This window comes from Athene cunicularia (assembly GCF_003259725.1).
Source record: "Athene cunicularia isolate RWA chromosome 22 unlocalized genomic scaffold, athCun1 chr22_part2, whole genome shotgun sequence".
Taxonomy (NCBI): domain Eukaryota; kingdom Metazoa; phylum Chordata; class Aves; order Strigiformes; family Strigidae; genus Athene; species Athene cunicularia.
In genome coordinates, this window is record NW_020799129.1 from 80684 (window position 1) to 96936 (window position 16253).

General features: G+C 55.9%; 1 protein-coding gene across 1 annotated transcript in view; it reads left to right on the forward strand.

The window, feature by feature from the left end:
* LOC113488137 (2-oxoglutarate dehydrogenase, mitochondrial-like) overlaps positions 1-16253 on the forward strand; it is an 83236-nt gene that overhangs the window by 50325 nt on the left and 16658 nt on the right. The window contains exon 20 of the mRNA XM_026863164.1: positions 1823-2130. Within this exon, the coding sequence (XP_026718965.1) occupies positions 1823-2130 (308 nt within the window). The remainder of the gene's footprint in view (positions 1-1822; positions 2131-16253) is intronic.

Sequence of the window (16253 nt, forward strand, 5' to 3'; positions counted from 1 at the left end):
TGGCTGGGCTCGGCTTGGTGTTGGGGCAGTGCTGGAGGCCTCTGACTCAGGGCTGTTCTGGGCTGTTAATTTTTTTTAGGAGGGAGGAAACAAGCTCGTAAAACTAGGGGTAAGGCTGGTTTTGGGGTGTTCATCTGCTCAGACTGGGTGAGTTTTCCTTCCCAGGGGCATAAGGCATGGGGGTGACATGGGCAGGCTGACAGGAGATCCCTGCCCTTCTCCCTGCCATGGTCTTCATGACCCCTCAGCCCCCGTGTCCCTGGGTTAGCCCCTGCCACGGGAGCACACTGGGCTCTGCGGATGAGTGGAGAGCCCAGGGGGGGTCTCAGGCTGCAGAGGGGAGAGCACAGAGCCCAGACCACTTGGCAGTGGGGCAGTGCTGGTGGGAGACCTGTCTCGTGTCCCCCTGGGCCTGGGGACAAGGAGGGAGCCGCAGCGCTACGGCCGCAGTGTTTGTTCCCCAGGAAGGTGTGGGCCTGGGCAGCCTTGTGGCTGCAGCCACAGGGACCCAGAGTGTTGGGGGTTGGTTTGGAAGGGACTTGACACCCCTCCCGACTTGGCTGCAGCTTGGGGGAAGGGCACAGTTTCAAGGTGTCACTCTACACCGTCCATGCAGGGCTGGCTCGAGCTTGGGCTTTGGCTGGGGACAGATGCTGTGGCTTCGTGGAGTAAAAATGATTGTAAAGCGAGAAGCAAACAGAGCGGGGACGATGCCCAGCTGTGCTGGTGGGAGCCACCCTGGCGCCACATCCCTTTGTCTTATGCCTCCTGTACCCAGTGAAAGGCTCAAGTCAAGCGGCGCTGCAGGCTGGGTGTGCAGCTTGGTGTCAGTCTCCCACTGGAAGCACTGAAGCTGACTCTGAAATATTTCTGGGAAGTGAAGAAGGGCTGCATCTGACGCTTGCTCACTTGCCAGAACGTGTTTGCAGTGATAAATGGCCTGGCATTTGGGTGGGAGAAGCTTCAGCTCCTTCAGGGAGCAGGTGCAGGTCCCAGACCACTGTGCCTCCCTCGGCTGCATCCTGCAGTTGTGGATTTAACTTTTAACCTCCAGCCTGCACTAGACAGGCACAGCTAGAAGCAAACTGCAGCGTGTCATTACATCTTTTTCTGCTGCCCCTAGCTTGGGCAGCGACCTTCTTGCCTGCTGCACCTCTTGGGGTGGGGAGGGATGTCTTTTCTCTGAGCAAGTATATGTTTTTGGACGGGATCAGTCAGTTCTGGCTCAAAACCCCACATGAGGTCACTCTGCTCCTTCACCTGCACTGGCTAAGAGAGCTTTAAGTCTGTTCGGGCTCAGCCAGCACCGAGTAAGCTGTTCTGCAGCATCTCTTGGGGCAGCTCATCCTGTTTGTGCCTCAGAGGTTTGGTCTGATCTTTGGGCTTGCAAACAGCCCCTCATGAATGCTGGAACACAGGGCGAGGGGAGGCTGGGGGGGGCAACGGCTCCCTTGGAGCCCCTTTCTCAGCCAGGAGTCAGAGCTCGTTGCTCTCCTTTTCCCTGGAGTAACCAGGCATCATCCCAGGCTGATGTGAGTTCAGCTGCCAGAACATGATGCAAGAAATTATTTCAAAACAGCTCCCAAGAACTCAGGCTTTCTCCTGAGGCATGTTGAATATGGCTGTGTGACTTTTGAAATAGTTATCAGCTGGTTTTGTTGGTGACTGAAACATCCTGGTGTGAGGGCTGTGTGGTACCCAGAGAAGGAGGGACAGTTATAAGTGCCCCAAGTGTGTGATGCTTCTCCTCTCCTTTTTCTCTGGCTTCTCAGGCAGAGTGTGGTGGCTTGATGACCCACTTGGTTTGCTTTTTATCTTTCAGGCCTTCAAAGTCTTTGAGCGGATGGCTCGTCAGGATGATGAGAAGAGGCGCCGAGAGCTGGAGGCGAAGCTACGGAAGAAGGAGGAGGAGGAGGAGGCTGCTGCAGCTGCTGAGAGGGTGAAACTGTCCCCTGCAGCTCAGGAGGTTGAGGTAGAGACAACAGCAGAGCCCATCCCAGTGCCAGATGCCGGGGGAGCTGTGGGGACGCAGGATGTGGCTGTAGCCCAGGACATGGCGCCCAGTCCTGTGTCGGTGGAGCCCCCGGGGACCTCTGTCCCAGCAGAGCCCTGGCCAGCAGAACTGCCCACGTAAGGGTCTCTTACTTTCTTCGTGCTCCTGGCAGGGGGGAGGCAAAAACACAGAGGTGGTGTTCCCTGTTCTGCTGTATGGCCCTTTTGGGGAGGGGTGGCCCTCCTCTGTGGGCACTCAGCCCAGTGGGAGGCTGTGAGGATTCCCTTGTGGGCTCTTGTGGCTGGAAATGTCGTGTAATTCCCCAGAGGAGGACAGGGGTTTGTTCTGTAGATGGCTTGGTGTCTCCCTCTTTGCTCTGAGCAGGGAAGCTGGCACATCCCTGGACACAGCCCCGCAGAGCTGGGCTGGGCTGCGCTCCCTGAGCTGCACTCAGCTGTGTCCCTTTTCCAGCACTCACCGTAGCGAAGCTGGGCTGATGGTCCTGTCTGTTGCAGCTTTGGAAAGCCCTGGCACTGTCCTGTAACCCTTTTCTCACAGAAATTCACTGTTGCACTCCCCTGGTGTGCTGTGAGACATGGAGCTTGCACAGATACCCACAGTGCCTGTGAGGCCGTGTGAGGCCAGCTGCAGCATCAGATTTGTGCAGCAAAAAATTACTTTGGAGACCTTCAGAGGTCTCTGGCCCAACCTTTTGCTCAAAGCAGGGCCAGCTTTGAAGATCAGTCAGGTGCTGCAGAGAATTTTCTCTTTAGCTGTGTTCTTTAGCAGGGCTAAGCATCTGTGGTTTCTACAAAAATGTCCTTGTTTCAAGGTCCTTCCAAGGTATCTGTGACTCTTCCAGCTCGACTCTTGTCTGCTGAGCAGTGGGAGGTGAGCTCCAGCGGGCTGGCATGGCCCTGATGAACCACTTACCTGAGCACAGGGTCCTGTGCAGGGTTCGCTTGTCCTTCCCTGGGTGTCACCTTCACCCCTGAGCTGAGGCAAAGCTGCCTAGCCCTCTCTCAGGGCCTCACATGCCATTTTATTTCAAGCTCCCATGTCTTCTCGCTGCCCGAGTCAGTGCTTTGCCTCACTGATGTAGCGATGCCGTGAGCAGGCCGTGGCAGACTGCTGTCTCCTCCTTCCTTCCCCAGCGTCTCTCATGGTCAGAGCCCCATGTGATGGCCATGCTGCCCTCCACCTGCTCGCCGCTGCTTTCCTGGTCATATGTGGGGCTTGGCTGTGGTCTGTCCCCACTGTCCCACTGGTGCTTAGTGAGGAGAACAGCTTAGGGTGGTGACCTGTGTCCCCTAGGGCAGTTTTATACACATCAGAGGGGAGAGCAAGCTGCTGGAGGGACATGGGCTTTGTTGCGAGAGCCCCAAGTCCTGGAAGGACTGGGATGGCAGATGCCCTGGAGGGGCAGAGAGGATTCAGGGTTTGGACTTTGGGGACTGTTGGCCTTTGGCATGTGGAAGGGATGGTCTGAGGACCAAAATCTTGGGGGCAGTGGAATGGTACATGGCAGGACTGTGTCAGAGCCCGAGGCTGCAGCCTCAGCTCAAGGCAGTGGTAGAGGGGAGGGCCTGAGCATGGCAGCTGCTGGTGGAAGGGGAAGGCAAAGTGCCTGCCAAGTTACTTGATCCAGTGGGGAGAAGGACTCATGCTTAACTCAACCATTCTGACACACATCCTGCAGGATAAAAATAAGCCAGAAGCCAAAAATGAAATCACCTGAAAACCCACGTTCTGCCTGTGCTGGAGCTGTCCTGTGAAAGAAAGATTGTCCCCAGGGCTGTCAGTCTGACACCTCTTCCAGCACAAAATTAACAAGCCAAAAAAGCCTTATTAGAGCCGGCAGGTCTTTGTAGCCGGGCTGCATGGCCGTGGTGCTGACCTGGGTGTTTCTAGCCTGGTTTAATCCTAAACAGAAAGGGGAGGGAGAGGCTGGAGCCGCCTGCAAAGCTACAAGCAGGAAGGAGCTGGGGCTGGCCTGAGTGCTGGCTGCTCCTGCCCCCTTGCAGTCCACGTTTGTTGCTTTCTGCCAGCTGAAATTTCGACTTGGGCCTTTTGTTGTGGGGGCAGCAGCTGTTGCGAGTGGTATTTAGTTGCCTGAAAACAGATGTCAAGGCTGCGGGAAGGAAACTGGAGGGATTAGGAAGGAAGCTGAGCGCTGGCGCAGGGGCAGGACGTGTCTGATGGGGACAGCTCCTGCTGCAGGTGGGGGGAGCTGATCTCGTGTGCTTGGCTGGGTGCAGAGCCCAGCCCTTGCATCCTCCACTCTCTGAGCGTTTGTCCTGGCGCAGCTGGAGAGTGGCCCCTGACAGACTTCAGACGCTCAGATGCTGTTTTGCAGCCTGCAGACATGGTATGCAATGCAAAGCCCTGCGTGTCAGCTCTCCCACCAGTCTAGCAGTGAAAAAAAGGTGCCTCCAGCTGGATACACATGCCCCTGCAGCTTCTGCCCTGCCTGGCTGGCCTTTCTCCCTCTTCTTGCCTGCACCCGCTCCTGCTGCCCCAAGCACTGGTGGGGTAAAACCCCTTGGTGCCTGCCCAGTTTGGGTGCGTGCTGGGTGAGCCCAGGCACAGGAGGACCCGTCCAACGAGACTTCACAGCGTTTGCAGCTGCTTTTGAGGCCAGAAGAACAGGATGTCTGTGGGCTCGAAGTAGGGCAGAGCAGCCAACAGGTTTGTCAAACGGCTGTAGTTGATTTCTGTGCCTCTGGGGGGCACTGGAGCCCCCCAAAAGGTAGCAGGGACCAGGAGCAGGCATCCTGAGCACCCCCCCGACAGACTATTAATAATTTAACTGGCTACTTAATTCTGCACAGCCCCTTCTGAGCAAAACCCAGAGCCACCAGCCTGGTTACGAGGGGTGCATGAATAACGCGCAGCTCTGGCAGCAAGAATGCAAAAAAGAGCTTAAACGAAAATATTTTCCATCTCCCTTTCTTTTCCCCCCACCCCCACCCCCTGCTGCCAGTGAAGAAAACCGCTGCCACCAAAATCTATATAAAAACTCGCTCATTCTGTCAGCCTGACTGCTCCATAAATGTAGGGCAGGTACCATCCCAGATCTGCCAGCTCCCATCAGAGCCTCGCCGTGTGCCTGGGTGCTGGGGCGCTGTTCGTGATCATCTTTACGAAGTGCAGCGAGATGCTGGCAGCTTTTTTAGGGTTGATCCGGAAGGGAAGAACAGAATCAAGGCAGTTTGGTGGCTGTGGAGGATTCCCGTCAGGCGAGGAGAGTAGTAGGTAGAGAGTTGCTTGCTCTGCCTGGGGCTCAGCTAGGTCTCCCCAAGTGCCTTGCCCTCCCTGCCTGTGAAAGGCAGGAGGAGCAGTTCCTTGTCACTAGGGAGGCTGCCCTGCACATGCTGAGGGCTGAGGTGTCCTTAGGGTGACCCGTGTGCCAGGAGCTGCCACTGAAGAAGCCAGCTCCTTAGGCTGGCTTGTACCTGCCCTGGGTGTCCTTGCCATCCTTCCCCAGCCATCGTTGCCCATGTGCTCTCCCCACCTCGCTGGAAGGGCAGAGGGGAGCGTGCCCCCCCCCTTGTGCCCCCACCACGGGGCTGTTTGTTCCGGGAGCGCGCAGCCGGGACTGGCGTTGCAGCTGCACAGCTCGCTCAGGCCCCGGCTCCGACTCTTCCCCCATCTGCTCCCAGAAGCCATCCTTGCCTGAGCTCAGCTCCTAATTTTGAACACCTCTGCCGCCCAGCACCCTCCCCTTCCCCCAGCTTGGATTTCATCCTGCATATATTTGCCACACAGCATTTAAAATAGAGCCCGGCAGCCCACGTGTGGCACTGCGCAGCCCGGCCTGGGCGCTTGGCTTGTGCGTTCTGACTCCAGTTCCTGGCTCCCCTCTGCTCCTTTATTTCTCTGAGTATGAACAGGGGGGAGGAACGCTCCCCTCTCCTGTGAGCCCCATCCCAGAGGTTACTCTCTGTGTGAGGGCAAGAGGTGGTGGCAGAAGGTTAGTAGCAACATCTCTGGGAGTGTGTGCAGGATGGTGAATATCCCACCTTCGGATATTTCTCCATCCAGCCCTTGCGTCTCTCCCCGGTGCTCAGGATGGGACAGCTCTGGGCTGTTTGGGGTGCTTTGTTAGAGACCGTCTTGGACCTTCAGGGAATGACCCACTGGAAAGAGCAGCTGGGCATTTGATTGTCAGGCAGGGGAGGTCTCCCAGAGGAGGAGTTTTGTGGGGTGAACAGATGTTGAAGGGTGGCTCAAAAAATGATGGTTTCCCCCCTAGGTGACTCCAGCCTGGCTCCTGCCTCCCCCCAGGCAGCAGGGAGTTGGGGGAGTCCCTGGTTTCTCTGCTCCCCTGTGTATGTAGGGCCACGGCTTGGGTTGGAGCAGGCTGAGGTGCAGCCATGGCACCTGCACGCTGCGGGTTGGGCTGCCCTGCCGTGCACGCACACCCAGGGCTTGAAACGGGACTGGTGGGACACGGGGCACTGGTGAGCACTGGGCGGGCCAAGGGGTCGAGCAGCCCCTCGTCCCTCAGGAAGCTTTGTGGCTTCTGCGAGGGACCTGGCATGGGGACTTGCACTGCTGAGCCAGAGCAGAATGAAACCCTGGGGCCTCTGTGGCCAGACTGTTCACCTCCTTTGGCATGGAGAGGGAAGAAGATGCTGTGGGGGGGACTGTGGTGAGATGGGGACTGTTCACAGCTCCACCACCGTCTTGGTCAGGCTGCAAAGGAGACCCTGCTGGTCCTTTGCCATGTGTGACCTGGGGAAGAGACTCCCCTGCCCTGTGCGTGCGGTGCAGTTGTGCCGAGGGAGGAGGTTTGTCCTCCTTCCACCAGCGTTGCCTGGGCCCTGTCCTGGCACGCGCTGGCCACCGTGTGCAGGTGAGCTCTGCCTGGGGCAAGCCGCCTGCTCGCTGCTCTGCTGTCCCTGTAAGTGGGTGGCAGGGCTCGGCACTGACCTACAAAAATCACTTGTGTACTTTCTGGCTCGCTGTCCCCAGTGAGAGGCAGAACAAAATTGAACTGAAATGTGTTAATCTGGTGAGCTGACTTCTCTGAAGCCCCAGCTCTCTCCTCTCCCAAGAGTGGCCACTTCCATTCTGCGGCCTGGGGTTAACCCTTTGTGGGACATGCTGGGGAGCATCCTCGAGATGACACAGCAGTGCTCTGGGAAATTTCCATGAGGCTCTTGTGTGAATCTAATTTGACTTAGCAACAGCTTGGCTTTGCTGGAAGCCCAGATGGGTTGGTTTTGTTTTTTACATTGTGAGGTCCTTGCAGGATGGGCTTTCTGGCACAGCTTCCTTGGGGTGCTGGGCGATGGGAATTCTGTTGCTGGTCACCCTGAGTGGAGAAGCAGGGCTGTGGAGAGGTTACATGCTGCTGGCTTCGAGGCCAGTTTTGTTTGACTCAGAGGCAGCATTATCTGAAGCTTTCTTCTCTCAAGCATTTTCCAGGAGAACAGGCAAGGGAAGGGATTGGAGCCCATGGATGCTCCTGTTCCTCTGGCTGTCTGGGACCATCCAGACCAGAAGCCAGTTAAACTGATTTCCTTCCACGTTGTCCCTGTGGGCTTTCCTGGTGAGCACGCTGCAGAGTCCGTGCTGTTCTTCCAGCCTGACCCAGAAAGACAGAGCTGATCCTGATCCATATTTAAGGGAGAGTCTGTCCTGGTTCCGATTCCTTTTGCGTGCGTGAGCTGCGCAGAGGTACCGCAAGGCACCGGGGCTGTGCGCGGGGAATTCCCCCAGCGCGGCCAAGGCCCGTCATGAGCAGGAGCCAGACAGACCTCCAGAGAACGGCCTGACCTGGTACAGTGGAGCTCCATCTGGCCTCGTATCCTGTCTCCATCAGCAGCAGACGCTTGGGAAAGAGGAGAAGAACAGAATGAGCGTGCACTGATACTTCCTCTGTGTTTTCCCCTTGCTGCCAGCAAATTGCAGCTCAGCGGCTTTTGAGCCAGCGCAAGCGCTTGGTCTTTCATGTCTCTTGGTAGATTTTTTTTCCTTTTGTCTCGGAATTTCAGCCCTCATGTGCCTGGGGTCTCCGCAGCAGCGTCTTGCAGCAGGTCCTCTACTGTTCAGCACCACCGTGCATGGCTTTTGTCTCCATGCAGGTGGGGAGGCAGCAAGTGGTTCCCCAGTTTCCTTTTCCACCCTGTGTGGGGTTTTCCTAACCTGTTTGTTTCCCCCTTTCAGCCTGTTTTTAGGCTGAAGAGTCCTCATTTTCTTGGTCGTTTCTCATTTAAGCATCCTCTTGCTCTTCCTGGTCCTACACAATTCTCCGTTGTTCCTTGCCGATGCTTGGGGCGGCGAGGGCCGTCCCTACACTCTGCCTGTGTGAACCCATCAGGGTTCTCCACTTCCTACTCTGTTTCTTTGCTTCTGGGCTGTCCTGCTCTCCCGGTGGGGCCAGGAAACCCTCCTCCAGCCACATGATTTCCCCCCCCCCCCGCCCCAGTCAAGGGGCATCGCTCAAACCCTTTTCTTCCACTCCCAGTGCTTCCCAATGCTAGTGACCAGCTTTCCAGGTGGGAGCTGCACCTTGTGCCAGCTCACCCTGTGAGCTGTGTGAAAGCCCCATGTTGACCAGACCTCCCTCCAAGATGCCCAAGAGAGGAAAGGCAGCGTGTCCAGCTCATCATGTAACACAAAGGCTGTCTCGCTTTCAGGAGCTGCGGTGCTGGACTTGCAGTGCTGTTACATTTGGTTTCTAGGAAGGATGTGTCCAGGTTATACTGAGGGAAGCAGCAAAACTTTAAGTTCTCCCTGCCAAGTGGAGTCTTTCTTGCAACAAAGAGAGGCTGTGGCTTCTCAGTGAGAGAACTATTTCAGTACCTAAGCCTTCTCCCATAGTGGTGGAAACTCAACTGCTCGGGAAGCATCTTTTGAAAGGGCTGAAATGCTTGAACTGAGGATGAGATCCCCCCTAGCCCTCTGTCTGGTGCAGCCCTTTACTGTAATGAGCCTTTTGCAGCTGAGGAGGAATCGGTCAGGGCCCAATTTTCCAGTGCTTTCACGGGGAATCGGACTCTGGTTGGGTTGCTGAGATCAGCAGTGGAATGCCAGTTCCCCTGTCACACACTGAATTGCTTAGGGCTTTGGTTGCCCTACCAAGGTACTGAGCTCCAAAATTAGGTCCTGGGACCAAAAATAACTAAATTAAAACCTATAAATTTTTCTCTTAACAAGCAGAAAATCCCAGGGCTGGAGACCAAGGGACAGTGTGTGCCTGATTCTTATTTAAAAAAGCAGTATCTGTTTGCTTGTTCTAATATCATATTGGTTACCAAAAGAAACAGCGTAATGTGGAAAGCTGCCACGCGTGCGTGGCCTTGGTGTGTCATCAGGTGTCAGGAGAGATAGGACCAAGCCATGTCAGTGGTGTGAGGGTCTGAGAGGCTGCCTTGTCCTGTGCTTGCATGGTTCAATCCCATTGGATTGCTTTGGCCTTATCCCCTTTTTCCAGGGGAGCTATAATTGAATCCAGCCCAGTTTGGCTGTGCGTAGGTCTCTCGAAGGAGACCTCTGAAACCCAAGGTTGTGTAAGCTCTGTGCAAACAATAAAGATCCCAGGGGACTTTTCCAAACGGTAGCGTGTCCTGCTGTCCTTGACCTAAATATCTCGGCAATAGTGAAATCTAGCCCTCTGGTGACGATGCTCTGAAGCTCTCCTGTGAGCTGGCGGTGGCATTTCAACTTGCCTAATGTCAGTACGTTGGCTCTGTCGAATGACTCCGTAAATAACTCGTAAACCAAAAGGGAAGGCTAAAAGCTCCCCTAAAAGAGTGTGAGCTTGGAAAAGAGCAAGGCTCTTGCCTGGCAGGAAGAGGGGTAGAGCGTCTTGGTCCTGTGTGGTGGCACTGGTGGGACTCTAGCTGTTGTGGGTTGGGTGGATTTGCTGTCTGGCTGCTGGGTCAGGCAGTAAAAGCATCGCCTTGTGCGGGTGATGCCTTGGGCATCTTGTACAGGAGAGCCTTGGCCCCTTCTCCCCACAGCATTGTCCAGGCTTGACGATACGATGTGATACAGGGGGAAGTGTCTTGATGCTCTAGTTTTGGTCGTTGGTCCCATCCTGGTGATGGGTCGGAGCTCTGAGGCTTCCTGAAGGCAAGGATGATGGGTGCCATCCTGGAACCCAGGCTGCATGGCCTGGCTGGGGTGTACCTGAGTTTTGGGGGTGAGGGGGAAGGCATTGGCCTCCATTTTTCAGTGTTTTTTTTGAGAGCAGGGACCACCAAGGCTGCGCATTGCAGGTGTGCACTCAGGAGCCCCGAAGCTGGGGTGACAGGCCATTGGGGAACCCCTGATGAACTTCTGTCCGCTCTGGGGATGAAGGAGAGCTTCCACAGCTGGATTTGGAGTGTTCTCCCCCAGCAACCCAAACACATCTGGGCTGGAAGAAACCCTGCGGGTTGGGAGAGCCCTGGCACTCCCCCCAACCCTGGCCCACTGCTGCGCTGAGGGCTGAAACTCGCTGACAGCCAGAGAGCGACGGTGTGGATCCTGAAGCTTGTTGACTGCGGGTGTGAACTGAGCTGTGAGAGGGAAGGGTTTGGTATTCAGCTTGCTTAACGCTTTGCTGGAGACCTAATTAACTGAAGTGTCTGTACAAAGGGAGCCTTTAAGAAACACTGGGCGCCTCCAGGACCTCAGTGAAGGTGCTGGGAGCCCGCAGTAAGCACAACTCTTGCCTTGGTGCTTCTCAGGCAAAACGAAGAGAGATGAAGTGCAGCAGTCCTGGTGTTTTGATGCCAAAAGATGTTAAATCTGGAGGGGGGGAGGCTTCCTCGCAGCTTGCTTGCAGAAGGAGCACAAACCTGGTATTTTCCACACACGCAATCCCTGCAGCTTTGGAAATGCAGCTTTCTGAAGAAGTTAAACTTCTGGCTTCTCTACTTGTTGCTTGACTGCTCCAGCACCTCTGCTGGTATCCTGAGGAGCAGAGGGTATGTTTGACCCTCTTCAAATTCCTCTTAAAAGATGGGGTTTCCTCTCTCTGGCTGTAGTCCAGCTTAAGCTGGGGCTTGATGGAAGCTCTGAAGAGTGCACAGTTCTTCCCATGGCTTGAGGTGGCTTTGAGTTTTCATTGGGCCATGCTGACAGTCAGGGGGCTGGGAGTTAGGAGCACTGGAATTCTGTGTTCCAGTGTGCATTTTGGTGCCATGTGCAAATGTGGCCTTTGTGTAGAGACACAGAGAGGGCTCTGCCTGCCCAGCTCAGCCAGCCCTTGCCCGGCTTCTCCTGCAGTGATTTCCACCCTGGTGGCTGCATGCAGCCCGCTTAGTGCTGGGAAGGCTGGGTGCAGGGGCGGTCTAGGGTGCTTTCCCAGGAGGTAGAGGGGATTTATGATCATGTGAAGGCCTGGAGCTGCCAGGGGCCTGGCAGGAGCAGGGCAGGACAATCGCGACTGCCAATATGACACTGGTTCCCAGCAGCCCCGCGCTACCCACAGCAGCAGAGCTGAGCATCTTGCAGCAGTTTTGGGGAAACAAACTGTGAACGTTCCTCTTGTTCCTCCTCTACAACATCCTCCCTGCTTGCTGGAAAGCTCAGCTAGATGATTTGAGCCAAGCAACGCTGGTCGTGAGCTACAGGAAGATCTGAACGCTGCTCCTGGGTCGAGGTGGAGATGGTGAGGCCACGGTGTGCGGGAGGTAGGGCCCTTCCACCACGGCACGGGTCCTGCTGACGCTGGCACTAGGAGCTGTGGCAGAGGCACCTGGCTTGGAGAAGCCCACCCCAGGGCAGATGCTCCCAACCAGCTCAGCGGGGAAGAGCCCTTGGCTGCCTTGCAGCGCAGCAGCCTGCCCGAGGCACTTGCATGTCGGCAGCAGCTTCTCTTCTTGATGCCTCCTTGAGTCATCGCGGTGCCGGGGACGCAGCATTAATTATGTTGATGGACACCGCTCGCTCTAGGCTGCTGTCATGGAGCAGCAGCCTTGATCCAAATGTCTGATGATTGCAATAAATGCTGGCTGGACTGACGGTGTGCAGTGCATCTCCCCGTAAGGCCCTGCTCGCTGCATGCTTATTTGGGTTGGGAGCACGGACGTGTTGTGCCTGATTTTTCTTACTTGCTCAGAACATCGTTATTACTTAATGAGATCTTTCCATTCTTTCCTCTCAAGCTTAAAGAAGGTTTCATGCATCGCACAGGTCCTCTGACGGTGGTTAAAATACAAAGCTGGGGTGTTTTTTCTCTGCTGTTCCCTGGCAGGGTGACTCCGTACACCACTATTCCCCTCTGTTTTCCTCTTTGTAAGCAGTCTCGTGGAGGGGAGACGCTTGTTTTTGCGATTGGGACATGCTTGTGGAACTTGATGGTCTGTGTTGTTGATGACAGAGTGCAGGTAGGGTAGAACTGTTATAAATGCCTCCTTCAGGAGCAGCTTTGCAGAAAGGAACAGGTCTGGGTTAACATTTCCAAATATGCTGGGTTGGTTGTCTTGCAGCATCAGCCCAGCTTGCTCCCCACATCGTCCTCTTTGACCTCGGCCAGTCCTGCTCGCTCAGCTTTGGCTGTCGAGGTTGTTTCTCTTCTCCACCCGCCTCCACATCTGCATCACTTAACTGGCTTGACACGTTTTCCTCAAAGCTGCCTAAATAATTCACCTTGACTAAGAGCAAGCAGCAGCTCTGGCCCTGGACAAAGCTTTCTGTGAATGCCAAGTGGCTGGAGAGGATCAGCTGTCCCGGCCCTCGGCAGCAGCGGTGCTGGCAAGGGGCAGGAGCCCCCCTGAGCTCAGGAGTCTGAGGCAGGCTCCCGGTCCCGGCGGCAGTGGATGTCGGGCTGTCGGGTTGACGTGCCTGACTCTGCAAAACCCAAGTATCCCACACTTCCATCAGCCTGCTTCCTGACAGGGCAGGGATCCTGGGTTAGAAAGCTGAGATGCTTCAGGCTAAGAGGATCAGTTTCCTTAAGTAGTTCCGAAAATCCTTGGGATTTTTTTTCTTCTTTCTATGGAAAAAAAACACCTGTCCATTGAGATTAGGCCTATATTAACTCCTTCCCATTCCGCTTTCCCACTGCCTGCACCACCTCAGCCTGCAGCGTCGGGCTGAACGACGGCAGCTCCTGTGCTGTTGTAACTGTTCGTCAACTTTTGCATTCTTGCACCAAAAATCCTCAGTAAAGATGAGCTCAGTGAGCTGCTCTACTTCTCCTTGTATAAAACATTAAACCATATCCTTCAGTGTTTGGTTCCTGCTCTTGGTTTGTGTCCGGCGCTGCTTTGGCAGAACTGGTGCTGGAGCTGTTGCGCTGAGGGTGGAAATGCGTTCAGCCGAGTGTCCGCAGAGGAGAGGATTGTTCTGTCACTGTTTCTGCATCGCTTGGCTCATCGTGCATCACCAACCCACGGAGCTGGAAATCCCAGAATAAGAAATGCCCAGAAATCCGTATTATGGGGCCTGGCGTGCAGCTCGACCCTTGGGCATCCAGCCTGCATGCCAGGGCCAGATCTGCCTGGGGCAGCCTGGCTCGAGTGGCACCTTCTGTGACACTACTGCCTCTCCTCGGGTCCCAGCCCCCTCCTGCTGCCGTCGGGGTCTGACCCCATCGGGGAAAACGGCTCTGAGAGCGGTGACAGCGCAGCCATGCAGTGTGGCTCCTAGGAGTGGAAAACAGATCGGCTGCTTCTCGACGGTGCATTGTTAAAGGTTTCACCTCCCCCAAAATGACACATTGCGAGCAAAAATAGAACAAGACAGAACACACAGACCCACCCACACCATCCCCACCACCCAGCAGCCAAGTGCACGCAGTGCCAAACCCTTGGGTTTAAAAGCTGATGCTTTTTCACCCTCCCTCTCCTCAGTGGTCCCACTGCCTGCCCTGGCCTGGTGTGTGGTTCAGCATCCTGAAGGGCTGACCGTGGCACCCCGTGACACCCTGCACCGTCACTGGGCGGCTGGGAGGATCGCCATGAGCCCACGTCACACGCTGGGTCCATCCTCAATCCTCTCCTGGTGGGTCTGGGGATGGGAATATCTCTTGGCAATGGTGTTTGTGCAGGAAATTCGCTCCCCTGCTGCACGGTGGTGCTGTTGAAGTGATGGGTTTGGCCGGGAGAGCCATCTCCAGCACGGTGGCACGGCTTGGCCCAGCTGGGGCCATCTCCTGCGGATGGCGAGGGAAGCTGCCTCCCAACCAAGGAGCTGCGTCCAATTTTTTGAGTGCTGCCGGAATGAAGGGTGGCGTGTGCTAAGCACAGTTGGACCAGGCAAGGATCTGGCTGGAAAACCTCCAGTAAAGGAAGAGTTGCTCCAGGAGATGGTGGAGCTGTCAGCCATTTGTCAGAGGCGTCTAACGAGGCTGAGGCCTGTGTTCATCACCTCAAATCCTCATTTGCTCAAGAGCAGACAGTTAAATTTACCAAGGCCTTCATGAGTTTCTCCTGTCATTTGGTTTTGGGGCACAAAGTCACCTCATTAGTTTCATATCTGAGGATTTTGAATGTCAGAAGCTGAGCTAGAGCAGGGATTGGTGGTGGTGGCTTGCGTGAAGGGCTGAGGGGTTTGGGCTGGCTGTTAGGTAAAATGAGCAGGGAAGCGGTGGTGCCAGTCCCCGCACCCCCAGGACGAGTGGCCACGGCTGGTGGGAGGTTTAGGCACGAGGGGAAACTTCTCCCTGTTGAAGTAAGCTGAGTGTGGGGATGGTTTGGCTGGGACATGTGTCACCTGGCCAGGGTGGGAGGGCCGTGAGGACGAGGTAGCAGGGGCAGAGATCATCCCAACAGGCTGTGTGTGGAGGCAGAGGTGGCTGTGAAACATCCCTTCGTCACTGCACGTGCTGCTCGTCATGGCACAGAGAGAGTGAGGACAGAGCCATCCTGCGGGGAACAGTCAGGGCTGGGAGGAAGACTGCTTGTTCAGTAACGATGCCATGCAAAGAGAAGTTTGACAGAGTCATTGCAGAGCAAATCCTGCCTCAGTTTCCCTGTGGAAGTAACCTAAATGACGCTGACATCTCTCAGGGCTTCCCTGAAGCCACTTGTGCCCTCACATGACAGTGAAATCATGCTCAGTGAGCTCTTGGGAGGGCTAAAAGACACAGGACATGCATGGCTGGGGTGTGCTCAGCCCCAGCACTTTCCTCCCGAGGAGGAGTCACAACAAGGACAGACCTGGTGGCTCTGTGGCAGTGAGCGGCTGCCCTGGGCTTGTATTTATTTGTGCTGTAGCCGTGAGGCATTTGCAGCTGGCATCTTACCCACACTTGCCTTTGCACTGATGGGTCTTTGATGCTCTGCTTCTGCTCTAACAGGCCTTGGCCTGGGCTTGGTACCTTCCCCTTTAGCCTTCGAGCTTTTCCCAGGGAAGGCTGAGGGGGGACCAGCCTGGAAGTAAATAGCCATGTGCTGGTTCTTGTCTGGTTCTTTGCTCACTCTCAGGGAGCTGGTGACACTTGAGATGGCAACTCCCAGCCAACATGCCTTCCCTCAGGGATCGTGGTGAGCTCTGCCTGGCAGCTCAGGTCCTCACTGATTAGAAGGAAACACTCTTAGGAGGAAAAAAAACAGTAGGTTTTAAATTTGTGCTCCAGTTTACTGTGCAGCCACGTACACACTTTTGTAGCCCGAGGGAGTCAGGGTGCAGGGCAGGAGCCTTGTGGACCTGGGCCATGCCCATGCAGGCCCTGCAGCACAGGGACACATCCTGCGAGGCCAGATAACTGGCCAAACTGCCCCGGGCAGTGCACGGATCCTCACCCGGGAGAGAAACATCCCTCGGCTGTGCCTGCGGCTTGCGCAGGACTGCCTCTGGGACGATCCTGCCCTGAGAGGGGGCCAGGTGCCCCCGCTGGGCTGGCTCTAGGCGGGGACCTGGGCACACACAAGGTGATACTCGGGGACAGGCTGCCTCGTTTCAACCCCTTCTCACGGGGTGAGAGTGGGGCCCCGCAGACCCCGGTCGCCTGCACCGTCCCCCCTCTCGCCCTCCAGCCTGTTCAACTCCCACACTCTGGGGGCGGTTGGGAAACCGACAGCTGGAGCCAACCCGCGCCAGCGCTGGTTCGGCGCTGCCATGCCAACCCTGTTTCCATGGCAATGGGCACCCAATGGGCGACCGCCAGGCAAGGCCAAAATGCCCAAAAAAAAGTGATGCGGTGCCCCCCGAAATCACTGGCCTGAGGCTGGGAGCCTGCAGCTGCTGCCAGCTCCTGGTGCTGCCTGGGGAACCGGATCGAAACCACACTGGGGCGCAGGTGGTTATAACAGGGCAGGTAAAACCCTGTGAAACCATCAAGAAAAAAAAAATGGGGGTGGGGGGCGGGGGGGGG